Source organism: Musa acuminata, chromosome BXJ3-1, assembly GCF_036884655.1.
Source record: "Musa acuminata AAA Group cultivar baxijiao chromosome BXJ3-1, Cavendish_Baxijiao_AAA, whole genome shotgun sequence".
Taxonomy (NCBI): Eukaryota; Viridiplantae; Streptophyta; class Magnoliopsida; order Zingiberales; family Musaceae; genus Musa; species Musa acuminata.
Genome location: NC_088349.1, coordinates 4743200 through 4759203, shown reverse-complemented (window position 1 = coordinate 4759203; position 16004 = coordinate 4743200). Strand labels below are relative to the sequence as shown.

General features: G+C 41.0%; 3 protein-coding genes across 4 annotated transcripts; 2 read left to right on the top strand and 1 right to left on the bottom strand.

The window, feature by feature from the left end:
• Positions 1-39: 39 nt before the first annotated feature.
• On the top strand, positions 40-3056 carry LOC103985926 (uncharacterized). 2 transcript variants are annotated; one of them, XM_009403790.3, is made up of 2 exons: positions 40-182; positions 1463-3056. In XM_009403790.3, the coding sequence occupies exon 2, from the start codon at positions 1555-1557 to the stop codon at positions 2827-2829; it is 1275 nt and encodes a 424-aa protein (XP_009402065.2). In that variant the 5' UTR covers positions 40-182; positions 1463-1554; the 3' UTR covers positions 2830-3056. The 2 variants fall into 2 exon arrangements, with proteins under 2 accessions (XP_009402065.2, XP_009402056.2); XM_009403781.3 differs by lacking the exon at positions 40-182 and adding an exon at positions 542-1005.
• A 3686-nt stretch (positions 3057-6742) lies between these two features.
• LOC135628670 (probable xyloglucan endotransglucosylase/hydrolase protein 10) lies at positions 6743-8423 on the top strand. Its single transcript, XM_065135481.1, has 4 exons — positions 6743-6952; positions 7413-7513; positions 7587-7780; positions 7861-8423. The coding sequence occupies exons 1-4, from the start codon at positions 6760-6762 to the stop codon at positions 8261-8263; spliced, it is 891 nt and encodes a 296-aa protein (XP_064991553.1). The 5' UTR covers positions 6743-6759; the 3' UTR covers positions 8264-8423.
• Positions 8424-8936: 513 nt separating this feature from the next.
• On the bottom strand, positions 8937-12586 carry MA-ACS3 (1-aminocyclopropane-1-carboxylate synthase 1). Its single transcript, XM_009403808.3, has 5 exons — positions 12197-12586; positions 10675-10818; positions 10444-10575; positions 10187-10347; positions 8937-10106 (listed from the first exon to the last, which is right to left on the bottom strand). Exons 1-5 carry the CDS (start codon positions 12239-12241, stop codon positions 9179-9181), a joined length of 1410 nt encoding a protein of 469 aa, XP_009402083.3. The 5' UTR covers positions 12242-12586; the 3' UTR covers positions 8937-9178.
• Positions 12587-16004: the final 3418 nt, after the last annotated feature.

The window sequence follows — 16004 nt, the reverse complement described above, 5'->3', positions numbered from 1 at the left end:
CCGAGTCGCGAATGGAAGGCGTGATGGCTCGAGTGTTCGACCGTAAGGTGCTCGATGTAACTCCGCACTGAGCGACGGGCGTTGGGACGGGATGATCCAACCGCACAAGCGACGGCCAACAACTATCGATATCGATGGGGAAGAAATTGATGTATTATCCTTCCTACTTCTCTGGTGACTCGGTAAATTTTTCTCAACTGGTTTTGGTTTATTTCCCGTTGTTCACCTCCCATCTCTAATCTGTCTCCACCAAAGCTTGAACGCCCGTCACCCAATCGAGAGGTAGCCTGTCGCATCCCTCTCATTGCTCAAAGGGTTGTCCTTTTGCTTTCTGTCCCTCCTCTTTGATGTTAATTTGGCATCCTCTGGAGGTACCATTTTCCTAAAGAAAATTATGTTAGAAAGATAACCTGAGGATACAATCCATTTTATTTAGAATCATCATATAAACCTATTAAAAAATTGGTTTTTGTTTTATAGATGAATATTCATTTAAAAATCACACAGTCAATAGTTCATATTAGAATCCAACAATTTATTTGTTGGTGGCGGCTATTTGTTTAACTTAATATCTTTTTAAAATGAAAATAAATTATGATTATCTCTGCTTAAATGATGCTATTAAAAGGTTATCTACCTTATGAGCTGGCAACCAGAGTGCAGGGTATCCGTATCTCAATCATATTTCTTGCTAGCTAGCACTAGAATGAGATGTAGATTGTTTTATCTGAATTAGATTTCCTTTTCCAACACCCCACACTCCACCCCACCGAAAAAAAGAAAAAAAAAGAAAAGAGAATTCCTTTTCTATCTTCCTTCTTCAGATCATATATGCAGTAATGTGGGTAATAGGACAGGCTTCCTGCACAGTTTCTTATTTGAATGTAGCTTCCCCAATTATGGACTTGATAAGTTCTCATTAAATCCCTCCTGTCCTCTTTCTTCCTGCTCTTCTCACTGTTCCTTCAACATTAGCAAAAAGGGAGGAGATCACTGCTTCCTCAGGTATGTTTCCAGTTTTGCTCTCTGCGTCGGTTTCAAAATTTTGTTGATAAGTTGATGCTCAGCCCTTAGATTTTATTTTATTTTGGAATGTGAATGGTGTAGAAACAGGTTCTTCTACTTGCAGCCCATTGTCTTGTACTAATAATCTTGCCAACTTCTTGGCTATGAAAACTTCACAGTCCCTGCCTGAAAGCATATCTTCTTTCTTTTTTGAGGCAGGAATATGTCTAGGTTAATATTGATTATTCCTTCCTTCTCCAACCATGTTGAGATGATATTAGCAATATCATCAGTTGTTTTCTTTCTTCTTCTTTTTTTTTTGCCAAAAGCAAGGGTCAAATCCTAACAAGAGCATCTGCTTTCTCATCCTTTAATCATTCAACCTCCCTTTTCATTATTATAGATGTGGTGTTATTGATCTTGAGATTCTTTGAAATGTCTTCTTCTTTATGGACAGGCATCGAAGCTACTAGTTCTTTTGCAAAAGAAGTTTAAGGCTACATTGGATTGACAATTGTTAATCCCTGAGGAAGATACTAGCTTTTTTATATGAGGATCACCATGTTGAGGCAGGTAACAAGTAGGAACCAGAGATCCAAAGGGTTCACCATGAAAAATGCTCTTCAAGTGTGCCTGCTGGTCGTTGTTTGTGCCTGGATTCTCTACCAGATCAAGCATTCTCATGATAAGAAGAAGGGATACGATGAGAGGGGCTCGAAGGTCTCATACATGAGACACCCAGAGAGCAATGCTAATTTTCACAGGAAGGAGCTGCCTTACACGGGCAGTTCTGATGCTGTAACTCAGACCAAGATCGAGGGTGGTACAAAAGATGGAGATGAAGACATAACTCAAGAATTGAAGCACAAACAAGTTGGAAATGGAGATGAAACGAATGGTCGAATCGAAGAGCTGAGGGTTGTTGATAACCAAACGTATGAAGATGCATCTCATAAGGCTCGAGAAAAGAGTTTCACAGGGGATGATGCGTCCAGTGAGGTAGTCCCCACTACCCCTGAAGTAGAAAACCAAGTGGCTTCTCATGCGGCAGAAAAAGGAAGTCTCAAAGATGATGTTGTCTCCAGCTCTGTAGATCATGTTACCGAATCTGAAGATGTTGGTATCAGAAATTTGGATGAGAATCTTATGGAGAGTGTAAAGAAAAAGGATGAAGAGCCTAAAAATGAGGCTAGTGAATCACTTGAACGAGATTTAGAAGGCTCTGATTCAGGTGCTTCAGAACAGCTGGATTTTTCTGAAGCAAACAATCCAGATGCTAGTCTAAATGTAAATCAGACTTGGCCTTTAGAATCAGAGGTCAGAATTCCTACACCTGAGAACAGGTTTCAAGAAAATACGACGAGAGATGAGGAACCCAGTACTCACATCGGGCAGCACCCTGTTCTAACAACTGCAAGTGCCATCGATGATCAAGCAGAACTGAGACCGAGTTCGAATAATCAGATGAATTTAACAACCACAAAATCTGCATCAGTATCACACAACAAAAGTGATCTTACTCAGGCTGACCCGAAAGAGGTGAATGGAGCTACCAACTGGTTGCATTCAGTTCAAGGCCAAAATGCTACAACTGAGACAGGAAACATATGGGAAAAATCCAGCTTTGAGTATGGGCAGACAAACGAATCCGAGAAATCCAAGACTACCAACGGACCAGAGGAACAAGAAAGGAGCTCTAAAACATTCTCAACTCCAGATGGCATGGCAAAAACAGTTTCAGTAGAATCAGCTGACACATTGCTTGGTATGATCATGCAGGAACAAGAGAAGGCAAAGAGTGGAAATCAGGATGCAGCAGCGTAAATAATATGGTTTAGGTTGGTGCAAATTTTGCCAGTATGTAAATGCTAATTGGTAATGCTTGGGAATGATCACAGTTTGGTTTGCATAAGTCATGTTTAGTGACACCTGCCAACATTCTTAGCAGCACAACAATGATTTGTGTGGGCTACATCTTTTACTTCATTTTTAATGTATGTATGATCTGATTATTGAGGTGAATGAATATCTCCCGTGGTTAAATACTGTCATGGCATGCCTATGGGTTTTTGAATTGATTAGGGTAAACCTATGCAGATTTATCAAGCTAGAGGTAATCATCTAATGCATGCCTATGGGTCTTTGAATTGATTAGGGTAAACCTATGCGGATTTACATGTCAAACAGTTGAGGAAAGAGATCGAATTGGAATTAGAAACAACACAAATCTATGTAGATTTAAGTGTCTAAACAGCCCCTTATTGCTGCCTTTCCAGATCATCCAAAGAACGATGGCAATAACAGCTCTCCAAGCAGTAGAAACAAGAGGAGACTAGCGATCTCTTTCCTTGGGCAGTCTCCCGGTTAGAAAACAAATGAAATTAAACTTTATATCCAACGTAGACTCGATAAGAGATGCAAGAGTTCATAGTTGGCACCGGTGACATCGGATGATATCTCCCTGTTATAATTAATAAATTATTAGCTATGTAAAATATTTCTTGATATATTGTTATGAACTTAGTTTTGCCTAAGTGATGCGATATTTTTACGTATCTATTTATAAAGGATCAATCTCTCCAAAATATTTTATGGTCCCTTAAGGACCTACAAAAAGAAGATGGATTAAAGGAAGTATTTGACTCAGGATCTCACAAGCAATCATTTCAGCAGACACTCGATAGACAATATAAATTATAAATATAGACTTTGTAAACTCTGAACGGTTGTACTACAAAGAATCCAAGATGGTCTACTATGGTCAAAAGTCTCCGCAAGTGCTCATATGATACTATCGAGGAACAAGGTAGTGAACTAATCCTAAACACTACCTAAAGGCTCATCTAACCATATACCACCTGAGTAGCTCTTGGGTGTTGTGTTGATTGACACTCCATACCGCTCTATGAAGTTAGAAAACCTCTAAAATGATTGCTTGGATGACTTATTTTTTTGAGCAATTTGGCCTCTATACAACGATTGCACATAACTTATATTTATAAGCTTGAAATAGCTACAAAAGCCAACTAAAATGGGGTTACCAAGCCTACAATAAGCCTTCTACATATTGTGCAAAGCATAAATAAAATCGAAAGACACAAATATACATGAGCATTACATCGAATATCTTGTTTACAGTTTTGTATATGACATTCTCTCTCATTTATTCCTTCGACCTTCTTGTCAAAGCCTTTGTGGACACTGCATCTTCTCATCATTACTGAATCTTCAATCTTCTACTCCAGTTGCAATGCACCTCTTGGCTCCTAACTGCTCTCCATTGCTATTGTTGAGTAGTCGAACTTAAATCCACTATACTACTTCAACTCGAATGACTTTGACTCTAGTGTGGGGTTGATTAAGTTATACTGATTTTTGTTGATTCTTGTGATTCCTTTAAATGAAGGAAAAGACCTTCTTTGTTGTGCCTTAATCCCTCAAATGTCTCATGTTGTTATACTAGGTAGATGCATATTGGAGCCTTAATGAATATTGTCTCGTTGACTTTGAAGTTTTTGGTCTTTTCTCCATAAGATTTACTCATTGATTCCTCTTCTACTTAGTTGTCACCTCCAAGTAGGTTCATATCATTTTTATTTTTTATTAACATTCTGTTGAGAAATGAAGTAGATAATCACTCTCGGTAATTTTCAATTATTTTTTACTCACACTTCCAAAGTACCTAAAGTATTTACACTCCTTGTATTGAGTTAACTACTATGATTCATCTTCTTATTATTATTTAACTTTCCTAGCAATACAGCCCCTATTGTGACTACTATGACTCTTCGCCAATACAGCCCCTATTGTGCCCCTCAAGGTCTAGTAACATATTGAACTTTCCTAGCAATATACTAAACTTGCTACACACTTCAGCCTCCTATGAACGTATCCTTCTCATACCGAAGAGAAAGTTTCAATGCTTTATGACATCGAATTTTGGTCACCTTAGGATGGTCACAAAGTCCACATATAATCCCTTGCATAAGTATAAAATTCTTTGAGTTAGCAATTCCCTTCACCTCTATGAGCTTTGCATAACTCTTTTAGTCGTCAAGCAACCCATCTCTTCTTACACGATCTCATCCTTTGCGAAGCACACCGTTTGTCTTGAGCATCGTCAAATTTGATTGCCAATGTCAAGCCATAGCTCAAACTCATCAATCTCAACATTTGTGTGCTATACGTTCTTCGTAACTTGCTTGTCCTCATGATTTTTCTTACATGAAAGGTTTACCATTTATCTAAATGCTAATCTTGGATGCCTACTTCTTTGAGTGACTCTGTTTCTTATATTTCTATGTTAGTTTCTCCCTTATACTCACGCGTGCTTGTTGCCTTTAATGCAACCATGCTAGGTACCATACGTTTGCATGCCAAATATTTCTAACTGTGTTACCCTGCTCTAATACTATCTATTATGGACTTAGTTGATTTTACCTAATTTGTGCGATACCCTTGTATATCTGTCTACAAAGGGTCAGCTTCCCTGAAAACTCTTATGGTCCCTTAAAGACCTACAAAATAGAATACGAATTAGAAGAAGCGTTTAACTCAAGATATCACAAGTAGTCATTTCAATTAACACTTAATAGATAATGTAAATTATAAACATAAATTTCGCAAGCTCTGAATGGTCATACGACGAAAGGCCCAATGTAGTCTAACATGACTAAAAATTCTCACAAATGCCCATATTATAATGTAGAACGAGACAGTAAATCAGCCCTAAACACTATCCTAAATCCCTATCTAACCATTTGCCATAAGGGTAGCTCCTAGCTATTGGGTTGGTTGACACTCTACACCATTTTACAAAGCTAGAAAACTCTTAAAATAATTACTTAGATGGTCTATTTCAAGATAGTTTTACTTTTATGTGATGACTATACATAACTTATAATAACTATAAAAGCTAACTAAAATAACACTATCAAGCCTACTATAAACTCTCTATATGATATATAAAACATGAACAAAAAAAAAAAAAAAAAGAGCATACACCAGTATTATTTCGAACATCCTATTTTTAACTTTGTCCATAACAATATGAGGTCAATCGTGAGAAGATAGGTGCCGATCAACAGTTAGGACCCTTGGATATCAATTCAAAATAATGATCTAAAAATGTTTCGAAAACAACATACAAAAAATATTTCACCTATATTGTCGAATATTTCTTAGTTAACTCACTATAAAAGGGGGAATCTAATCGAACTAATCTACACCACCTACAAAATCACTATCACTAACAAATAGCATAAAAATGCTGGAAATACCATAAAGCGTAAGATCTAGATATCACTTTACATGGAATACCATAAAGCGCAAGATCTTGATATCAGTTTACATGGCTGGCCTAACAAGCGATGGAAGAAAAGAATCTATAGTTGAAGTAGCACAAAAGTTCCGAGTTGTCCTCTCAAACAGGTCGAGAAAGAGAAATGTTTGTCCTTCAATCGTTTTCTTTAATCTTTATCTATTCACAAGATTTATTAATTAATATTAATGCACCTTAAAAAGACTGATCGAGTGGTATTAGAGAATGCTCATAGGCTTTCAGATGCCTACTGTTTGTGGGGAGTCGTCCTCTTTGCTTTTCTCTCAAGGCATTCTTACTTCACATCGAAACCACTCTCTCTCTCTCTCTCTCTCTCTCGCTCTCTCTCCCCTCACATATTCTACGAACTATATATCGATCGAGCTCCTCTTCTTTCTCTCACAGCCTGCAATCCACAAGAAGCCTACGCCACCATGGTTTATTGCGTCTGCAACAAAGCCACTCTATTAATCAGCCTTTTATCCATCTCCATTGTCAGGTCTGGACTTGCCTCCGTCGTCTCCACCGGGGACTTCAACACAGATTTCCACATCACCTGGTCTCCCAGCCATGTCAACACCTCGGCCGATGGCCATTTAAGGACCCTCATGCTGGACCAGGAATCGGGTACGCAGCCATCACCTTCTTCAAACTACCTTAGAAATCCTAAATTATTAGATTAAACTATCATATAAAAATAGGATCAGTAAGGATTAAAATCTAAAATATCATAGATCGAAAATAAAATAAATATTATCGAGTCACTTATCTCCGACATCGTAAGATCAACCCTACTCCCCCCACTTCCAACCTCGTAGGAATTATTCAAAGGTATTACCGTACAAACATAAGAAATCAACAGTCTTATCGTTATATAGGAGAGAATGTGAAACATCTTGATTAGTCTCACATCGAAAACGAATAAGATTAAGATTAACTTATAAAGATCTGATTAATGTATTACTATCAATTTCAGTTTAAATATTTTGATCAATAATTTTAGATCAAATAAAATTGATAGACCAATTAGTCCATTACGCCTGAATCGTCCATATTCTAACATAAATTTGCTTGGAGTTTGTTGCAGGATCATCCTTTGCATCCAACAACATGTTCTTGTTCGGCGAGATCGACATGAGGATCAAGCTGATACCTGGGTACTCGGCTGGCACAGTGCTCGCCTATTACGTCCGTATCCCTCCCTGTTGTGTCTTTCTGCGTGCATGATGAACTGGTCTGTGACTGTTTGCCGGCCTTGCAGCTCACTTCTGATCGACCTAACAGGGACGAGATCGACTTCGAGTTCCTCGGAAACGTGACCGGGCAACCTTACATTCTGCAGACAAATATCTACGCCGACGGGTCGGGTAACCGGGAGGAGAGGATCTATCTGTGGTTCGATCCCACCAAAGACTTCCACACCTACTCCATCTTCTGGAACCTGTACCAGATCGTGTAAGCCAAAGCATAGCGACATGCAGGCATGGCAGTGGTAGCCGATGATTAAGCTTGAGGTGGTGTTGGCTTTCGTGCAGGCTGATGGTGGACTGGGTGCCAGTTAGGGTTTACAGGAACCACGCAGACGAGGGTGTGGCCTTCCCAAGATGGCAGCCGATGACTCTCAAGGCGAGCCTGTGGAACGGCGACAGCTGGGCGACACGGGGAGGGGAGGACAAGGTGGATTGGTCCAAGGGGCCCTTCGTGGCCACGCTGGGGGACTACAAGATCGACGCCTGCGTTTGGAAGGGCAACCCCAGGTTTTGCAGGGCAGGGAGCAACAGCAACTGGTGGAACAAGCCAAGGCTGAGGAGCCTCACAGGGCGGCAGAGGAGGCTGCTGAAATGGGTGAGGAAGTACCACCTCATCTATGACTACTGCCAAGACCCCAAGAGATTCCATGGTCAGCTGCCAACAGAGTGCTCACTACCCAAGTACTGAGATGGAGCTAATTAATAGGCTCATCCAAGATAATATTTGATGATAGCAGACCTGTCCGATCCATATATGTTTATTCCAGTTTTCTTTCATTTTGGATGTAAGACTAAATCGAAATATTACATATAAGTTTATATTAATTTAAATATATATTATTATTTTATCTTTTCCTGAAACTACATCTAATTATTTACTGATAGAAATAGTTTCTTCCTCATCACATTACAGACAAAATGAGTTTGGAAAAGCAGAGATAAGAACTGAGGTAAACATGATTCTACCAGATGACCTCATCTCATCAATGCCTCCTTTTCTTCCCCATCCTTTTCATGGACAAAGAAGTTGATATTGTCCGGACTAACTTGCACAGCAATTTTTGATAGCATTAAGATTAATTAATGGTTGTCATATTCAACATAGGTTCAAGTAGCTCTTTGTTTACTCACAATGTCAACATCTGGTTAAGTTTACATCCCATTCAAGTCCACTTTGTCATGCTGATTTTGGATTATAGTCTTATGATGTGATGTATAAGATATCATTCATGATGATGTATAAGTGACCTAAATTGATTTAAATGATCTAATGGATCTTTTCATGAGGAATATTTATTTCAAGAAAACAGGTGGACATAAATCATGATCCATTCTATATTTTCTCTACTAATTTCTTTCCATTGAGTATTACATCGAATCGTATCCAATGAATAGTAGTAGTACGATACATTATTGCGAACTCAAAAACAAAGGAATAGTAGCAATGAATGAAACATTGGTCACCTTAAAACCCAAGCAGATCGAGGGCTTCGAGGAAAAAAGAATCAAGAAAAAACAAAAGAATGCAGTATGATCGATGAACGAATTTAAAGAATCGTAGTAGGAGTAATCATGCATGCAGTCATTGGCAGCTTAGCAGGCGTTATCGCTCGGACTTGCGATCGGCAGACGATGAGGCAGAGCCGAGCACCCATTTGGCCAAGAATTGCCGTCTTGGGCGGCGCCGATGGCAGGAATCCACGAAGCTCTCGAGCCGCCTCATGGCGAGCTCCAGGGTGTCCTCGGACATGTTGGCGAAGCAGACGCGAAACCACCCTGGTTCGTCGCAGTGGCAGGAAGAACCCGGCGAGATGTTGAGTCCTACTCGATACACGATCTTCTTCCACAGTTCCATCTCCCCTTCGAAGGTGTTCGACCTCAGCAGGTGCCTCATGTCCACCCAGCAGAACAACCCTGCGTTGCCCTCCAAGCAACCGATCCCGATTCGCCGGAGCCCTTCCACGAGCATGTCGTGGCGTTCTTTGAGCCGCTTCTGGCTCTCGCGGACGTACGTCTCGGTGAATTCCTTGTCCGATAGCAGCGCCGCCAGGAGGTACTGCGTCTGCGAAGAGATCAGCCCGAAGCTCGACATCTTGGTGGCGGCGGACACGACGGCCTCGTTGTCCGAATAGATTGCGCCGACGCGGAAGCCAGGGAGGCCGAGATCCTTGGAGAGACTGCACACGATGTGAATGCGATGGGAGACGTCGTCCCTGCCCTTGGTGGCCTCAGCGATGCTGACGAACCCCGGCGAGCCGAAGGTGGTGCCGGAGTAGATCTCGTCGCTGATGAGGTGGATGTCATTGGCGACGGCGAAGTCGACGAGGGTGTCCAGTTCTTGTCGGGTCAGCGTCGTCCCCAGTGGGTTGGACGGGTTGGTCACCAGCACTCCTTTCACTCTCAGTCTACGCTTCTGCGCACGTCGGAGTGCCGCCTCCAGTGCCGCTCGGGTGATTCGGAAGCCATTCGAGCTCGAGCAGTGGATGGGAACGATCTCCACGCCGGTTCGCCATTTGAGGTCCCTGTCGAACCTGTCACACGCGCATCCAAAGGAGTGTCACCACGGCGACCCAACAACATAGCTCAGGTATCGACGAGGTCAGTGCAGTACCCTGGATAGTACGGAGTTGGGAGAAGGAACGCTTCTCCAGGGTCGGCAAGACAGAACATGAGAGTCTCGTTGGCAGAAGTGGCACCAGCCGTGAGGACGAGCTTGCTGGGCTCGAAACTTACTTTGTTTCCTCTGACTTCTCCCATATATCTAGCCAATGCCTGCAAATGTATGTGTTGCAGAGGTCAGTAGAGACATCAAGAATGGATGCGAATCTTCCCCTGGATCGATTAGCTGAGGCTATAATATGGGCTTACATTCTTGAAAGCTGGCAAGCCATGATAGTCCTGGAACAGAGCAAGCTCCCGGAACACCAAACCACCATCTTTCTTGAATCCGGTGAGGTCAGGGTGGTCTTCAAGCCATGACTCGATGAGATCGAATGAGAGCTGCAGGCATGCACGATGAACAAGACGGTAAGGGATCAATCAAACACTAGGGTTTCAGGAATGACGAATGAGGAGAAGCTATGAGAGGGGAGAACCAACCTGGTTTTCTGCAAGACCCATCTGAATGATCCCTCCTGTGTTGGCGATCGGATCGTAGGGGTTCCTCTCGTACTCCTGCCACCCCAAGAAGTAGGACGAGTCCTGCCCGTGGCTGTTGCATGCAGCCTTTCTCGACAGCAGCTTCTGCTCCATCGTGGTATGCCAAGAAGAGATCAAGAGAAGTTATACCTAAAGAACACAACAGAGAGATTGCAAAGAAAGGGAGAGAGCTGCGATGATGATCCGAATCTGGAAGAGTAGCAGCTATTTATAGCGAAATCTTTGCATAAACTTAATGCCACATCGTTTGCGACATGCGGAAGAATTGCGGAATCAGTGTGGATAATATAAAGCTGCCGACAGAATCTATTGGGACCCTGGCGTCGGAAGAAAGACCAACACCCAGCACAGAGAAGGATGAACACTTAGACTCACCCACTCCCTTTCACGCCCGGAGGATACAGCGAAGTCAGTCACCAAGGACACACAATCGAAGCCAACCGTGTGCATGAGGTCGATCATACATATATTAATCTATGCAGCGATCGATCTCTCTGTGGTTTTGTCCTGCACAGATGATGTGAAGCACATGAGACCCACCCGAGTTAGCACCCATCTCCGCTCGCGCCGACACATGGGCCGGCCGTGTTCGTCCGGTGCTCCATGGCGTGGTCAAGCAGAGAGGCTGAGGAGACTGGTGTTGTCGGAGGTGGGTGAGGATAGCCTGGATAACCAATACAATAATCATGGTGATGAAGTCCGGAAGCTGATGGGTCTGACTCTTCTAAGCATCACCCATCAGAGTGCTCTTCCCAGGCAACTTCCTGTGGCCTTTGGTTCCTCGACTTGCTCCAGGTGAGTCCAAGTGACCAGCCTTGAGCAGTAGCCATTGGCTCCCCCACACGGCATCCTATTGCTCTGCGGTCCTTTTCTGCATTAACTCAGAGCCAGAAAGGCTAATGCTCATGGTTTTAGTTTCTTTCTTTCTCTCCTCTATATTGTTTACAAGGCAGTTGACATTAATTATTATATGTCAAGCAAGTATTAGCTCTATCTGCCCGGCGACATGATGCAGAGATATCAGTAATATATTGTTGGCAAGGTACCAAGATGACATATGGATATAGACCTCATCAAGGTCTAGAATCAAGTCGGTGCACATGACAAGTGAAGCCTTAGTTCGACGGTGAACTCATACTATGATGAGTCTGTAACTCATACTATGGTGTACATGAGATCTAATCCAATAGCAGAATACGCAAATGTAATATGAGATCTAATCCAATAGTGATTATATGCAAAGATGTGTCTTGGTCTCATCTATCTATCAGTAGATATAATTTGTCATAATTCAGCCAATGAAATAATTGACTCATTAACTTGATATACTTCAAAATAGTAAAGTCCAAATAAATATTAGTAAACTAATTCTACTCCTGAAAAATTTACTTTGAGACTAAACCTGAAACACAATTCAAGCATTACGTAAGCCATCAATCAAAATTGTGTTGTGGTACCGTACCTCAGAGGCCTGTCCAAGTTCCAACTTGTTCGACATGAAGAACATTTGCCGGCAGGTGCAGGAAGAAGATGTTTGGATGTTTAAAGATCAACAAATCCAAAATAACGGATCAAATTTCTCAACACAAGTATTTTTCTGATGGATCCAATGTGACCTGCCATGATTTGATATGAAACAAACAAATTGATTGTATTGTTAAATTTGTTGCGGAAAACACATGTAATAATAAGAGAGAGAACTTGGGAAATGGTAGAATTATTATTTTGTGACCAAAATGAGCATGATTCAAGCCATGGCAATAAATTGGGTCCTTTCTAATCACCAATTACTTAATCACACAGCAGAGATATGCAGAGAATTCAAGTGAATCTATCATGTGAAAGAAGATCAAGAAGCAGTCTGTTTGGTTATGGATATAAATGCATGTAATAATGAGTAAATCTCACACATCAAGGCATCTATTAATTTGAACAAGGCATCCACTTGAACTGAAAGCAGAGGCAAACTTAACAACAACTTAGATGGAAGTGATTGTTACTAATTTATTGCCAGAAAGCTTGACATCAAATGATATAAGGTAATGTAGCTACTGATTGGATACAACTGCAAAGCAGTATCCATATTAAACAGATGCATGGTTGCATAAAGTCAAACAAATTACATTTAACTGAACACGAGAATCCAGCAAGTTTCTCTCATTACAAAGAATGATAATCCTGAAAACTAAATCAAAGTGCATCCATGATTTAGTTTTTCCTCCCAGTTAACTTGTTTAATAGAACAGAATAAAATCTTGATTTATATCATATATCATGATGTGCCCAATCCAACTCATTGACTAAAAAGAGACGACATCAGAAATTCCAAACCATCAATGAGATAGGTATTGAAAAGATTATACTCCAATTGAAATGTCTGACAGATGTTTATTCAGCATTTTGAATCACATACCTGACTTGATTCAGAGTCTGAAAACTCATGGGTGCCCACTACAGGCTACACAAGCCAGTGCACTGAATCGACATCCTCGTGTGCCCACAAGAACCTAACCCTCACTGGTGCAATCTTTGGAAGCCAATACATGTTCTCGACAGATCATGGTTTTATAGATTCATGAAATAAATGATGAGTTCCTTCACAAAGAAATTGAGTTTGCGAAGATTCATCTGTGAACTAGATCCAAGATAGTAGCCAGGATTGAAGATGATCAGAAGGCACAGAGAAAAGCCAATGAAAATATCATGTTATTGCAACTTCCATTGCAGATTTGCTTTACCAAAGAGGAACCTATCCAAGAGTCCAAACCCTTAACTCTCTCTACAATTGAACTATAAACATGGATAAATTGAATAAGTTAAAGATATACAGCAAACCATAAGATCTCTTTAAAAGCAACACATATTTGCACGTTGCCAGTTCCTTACTGAGAGGATAACATTTTTTTCCTCTCAATCTCTCTCTCCTTTTGACCTATGCTACTGCCCTTATTTCCCACTATTCACTTGTTTTTACAGGCCTTCCATCGAGCATCCCTCATGGCATGATCTTAAAGCACTCATAACAGAATTTGCACAGCATAGCAAGCTGGCAGCATGGCACATAAATGGTGAGGCCACTCATGATGTTTGACATGTATCACAGCACTGATTTCCACCTTGCCCCTTCCCTTTTTGTCTTTGCCTCAAAGATAAATCAAGCAAAACACCATATTCATAAATCATCACTCACTAAGAGCCCAATGTTGTGCTCATGAGTGGTGTGATACATAATGCAATACCCAATCAATCGGATCTAATTTGACTAGACTTGAATCTAATTCTAACTCAAATAGATTGATTACTAATCAATAATTTTATAAATTAATATTTTAATTTTCTTCTTAAGTGATTCAAATCAAGATCAACTCTTTATCCTATCCAGAATCAAACACATAAATCACACAGGATCTATTTGATTGGTATATAATTAGTCCTTGACTGAGGTCTCTAAGTGCAGTAAACTGCATATAATCTAAACCAACATAGTTTTGGACAAGAATAATACCACAAATATGCATTAGATAAATAATTTCTGTTAGTATGCAATGTAGAAAGTGCTCCACTAAGCAGGAATTATGGGAAAGAATGACAAGCTACCAAAATCCTGTGAAATCATCCCTAATACTTTTCAGAAGTGCTCAGTTTCTTACTTGTGGGCAACCATGCTGGAGGATCAACAAATTTATAGGGATGAAGAGGTTGTGGATGTAAGCATGACCAAAATCATAATCCTCGTAGTGCTCATTCACCAAGAATGCTACCTGAGAATATCGTCCTTTAGTTGTAGCTATTCCATTTGCTCAACTGGTTTGGAAAAAAATAATATGCAAAACGGAACTCCTTTGAGAAGCTCTTTTGCATTAAACCCGACTTCCAAGTAACCAATGCCTTCCATCAAAGTGACCAAAACCATCTAATGAGATACGCCAAAATCAGATGTAAAGCTGAACTATCACTTGGACAAATCAAAACCAAAAAATGATATGGTATTTTCACATTGGAGGGTCTCATTGTTTATTCAAAGTAAGAACTCATGACCCACAACACATGGTTGGCAACGACAATGCAAACTTGAAGTGTAATAAAGCCACTGACAGTTTTTGAAGAGAAACCTGAACTCAGTCATTTTGTACTTGTTCTGAGGAAAGACCACAAGAACCATGCTCTGGTGATGGTGGAAGAGATGAGGTAGAGAATTGTATTGAACTTGTCACGAAGAAAGAGGCAATGGGAATGGAACTAGAAGGATCATTGTGGAGAGTCAAAAGAGAAGCTAGCATCACAAATCCGCAAGAAAAAGAAAGTGGTCAGATGAGTAAAATGGGATCACAAAACTGCTACATTTTGGACAATTCTCACATTAAGTCATATAGGATCCTTCAGGATGAGCATCAAATTAATTAGAAGGATCCCAACCCTGATGGAGGCAACATTGTTGTCTATGACGCTTTTCCTTCTTTCTCTTCCTCTTTGTCCTGGCCTTTGTTTTTGCCTTCAATAAGGTCTGTCACCCTTCACTAAGGTCTGTCACCCTTCACCTTTCATACATTTTGAAAGCACTGTGCCTCTCCTATGCCATCTTCCTCATCTTCTCCAATATTTAAGCTGCAATTTGCCAGTCATCCGGCTTATTCAAACCCTTCATGAGCTTTCAAATGTATCAGGCTGAGTCATTAGCCAAGCATCGAGCACATCCAAACATGTTTCAGACTAAGCCTTCCATCTCATTCCATATAGTGACCGTTGAAGCTCCCCAATATTAGACAGCCAGCTTTGGATATCGTACTCATGAGCTCCAACGACTCCTCCAATTGTTCCTTCATCACGTGACCAGCTAACATGTAAAAGTAAGCACATGAGTCTGGCCTCAATCCTTGCTTTCATCATTGCATCGAGGAACTCATGCCCTCTAGGAGTCTTCCCTGACTTACAAGACCCACTAATGAGAATGGCGTGTATGTCATGGCATCAGCTGCGATACATTATGCTTCATTTCCAGAAACACCTGCATAACCTAGTCCATTCTCTCCCTTGAACAGAGTGCCTGGATCAGAGCGGTGTACAAAACTGCATGAGGTTCACATCCCTTCTGCTGCATCTCTTTTAGGAGCCCATGTCCATTCTCCATCTTCCTTGGAGCAGCAAAATCATCAAGCAAAGTGTTAAAAACGACATCAGGCAAAAATATGACACCTTTCATCGGCAAGAATACAAATTTTGCGTCCATGAGCTTTCCCCAGATTGCACCAGCTGTAGAGGACATATGTGAG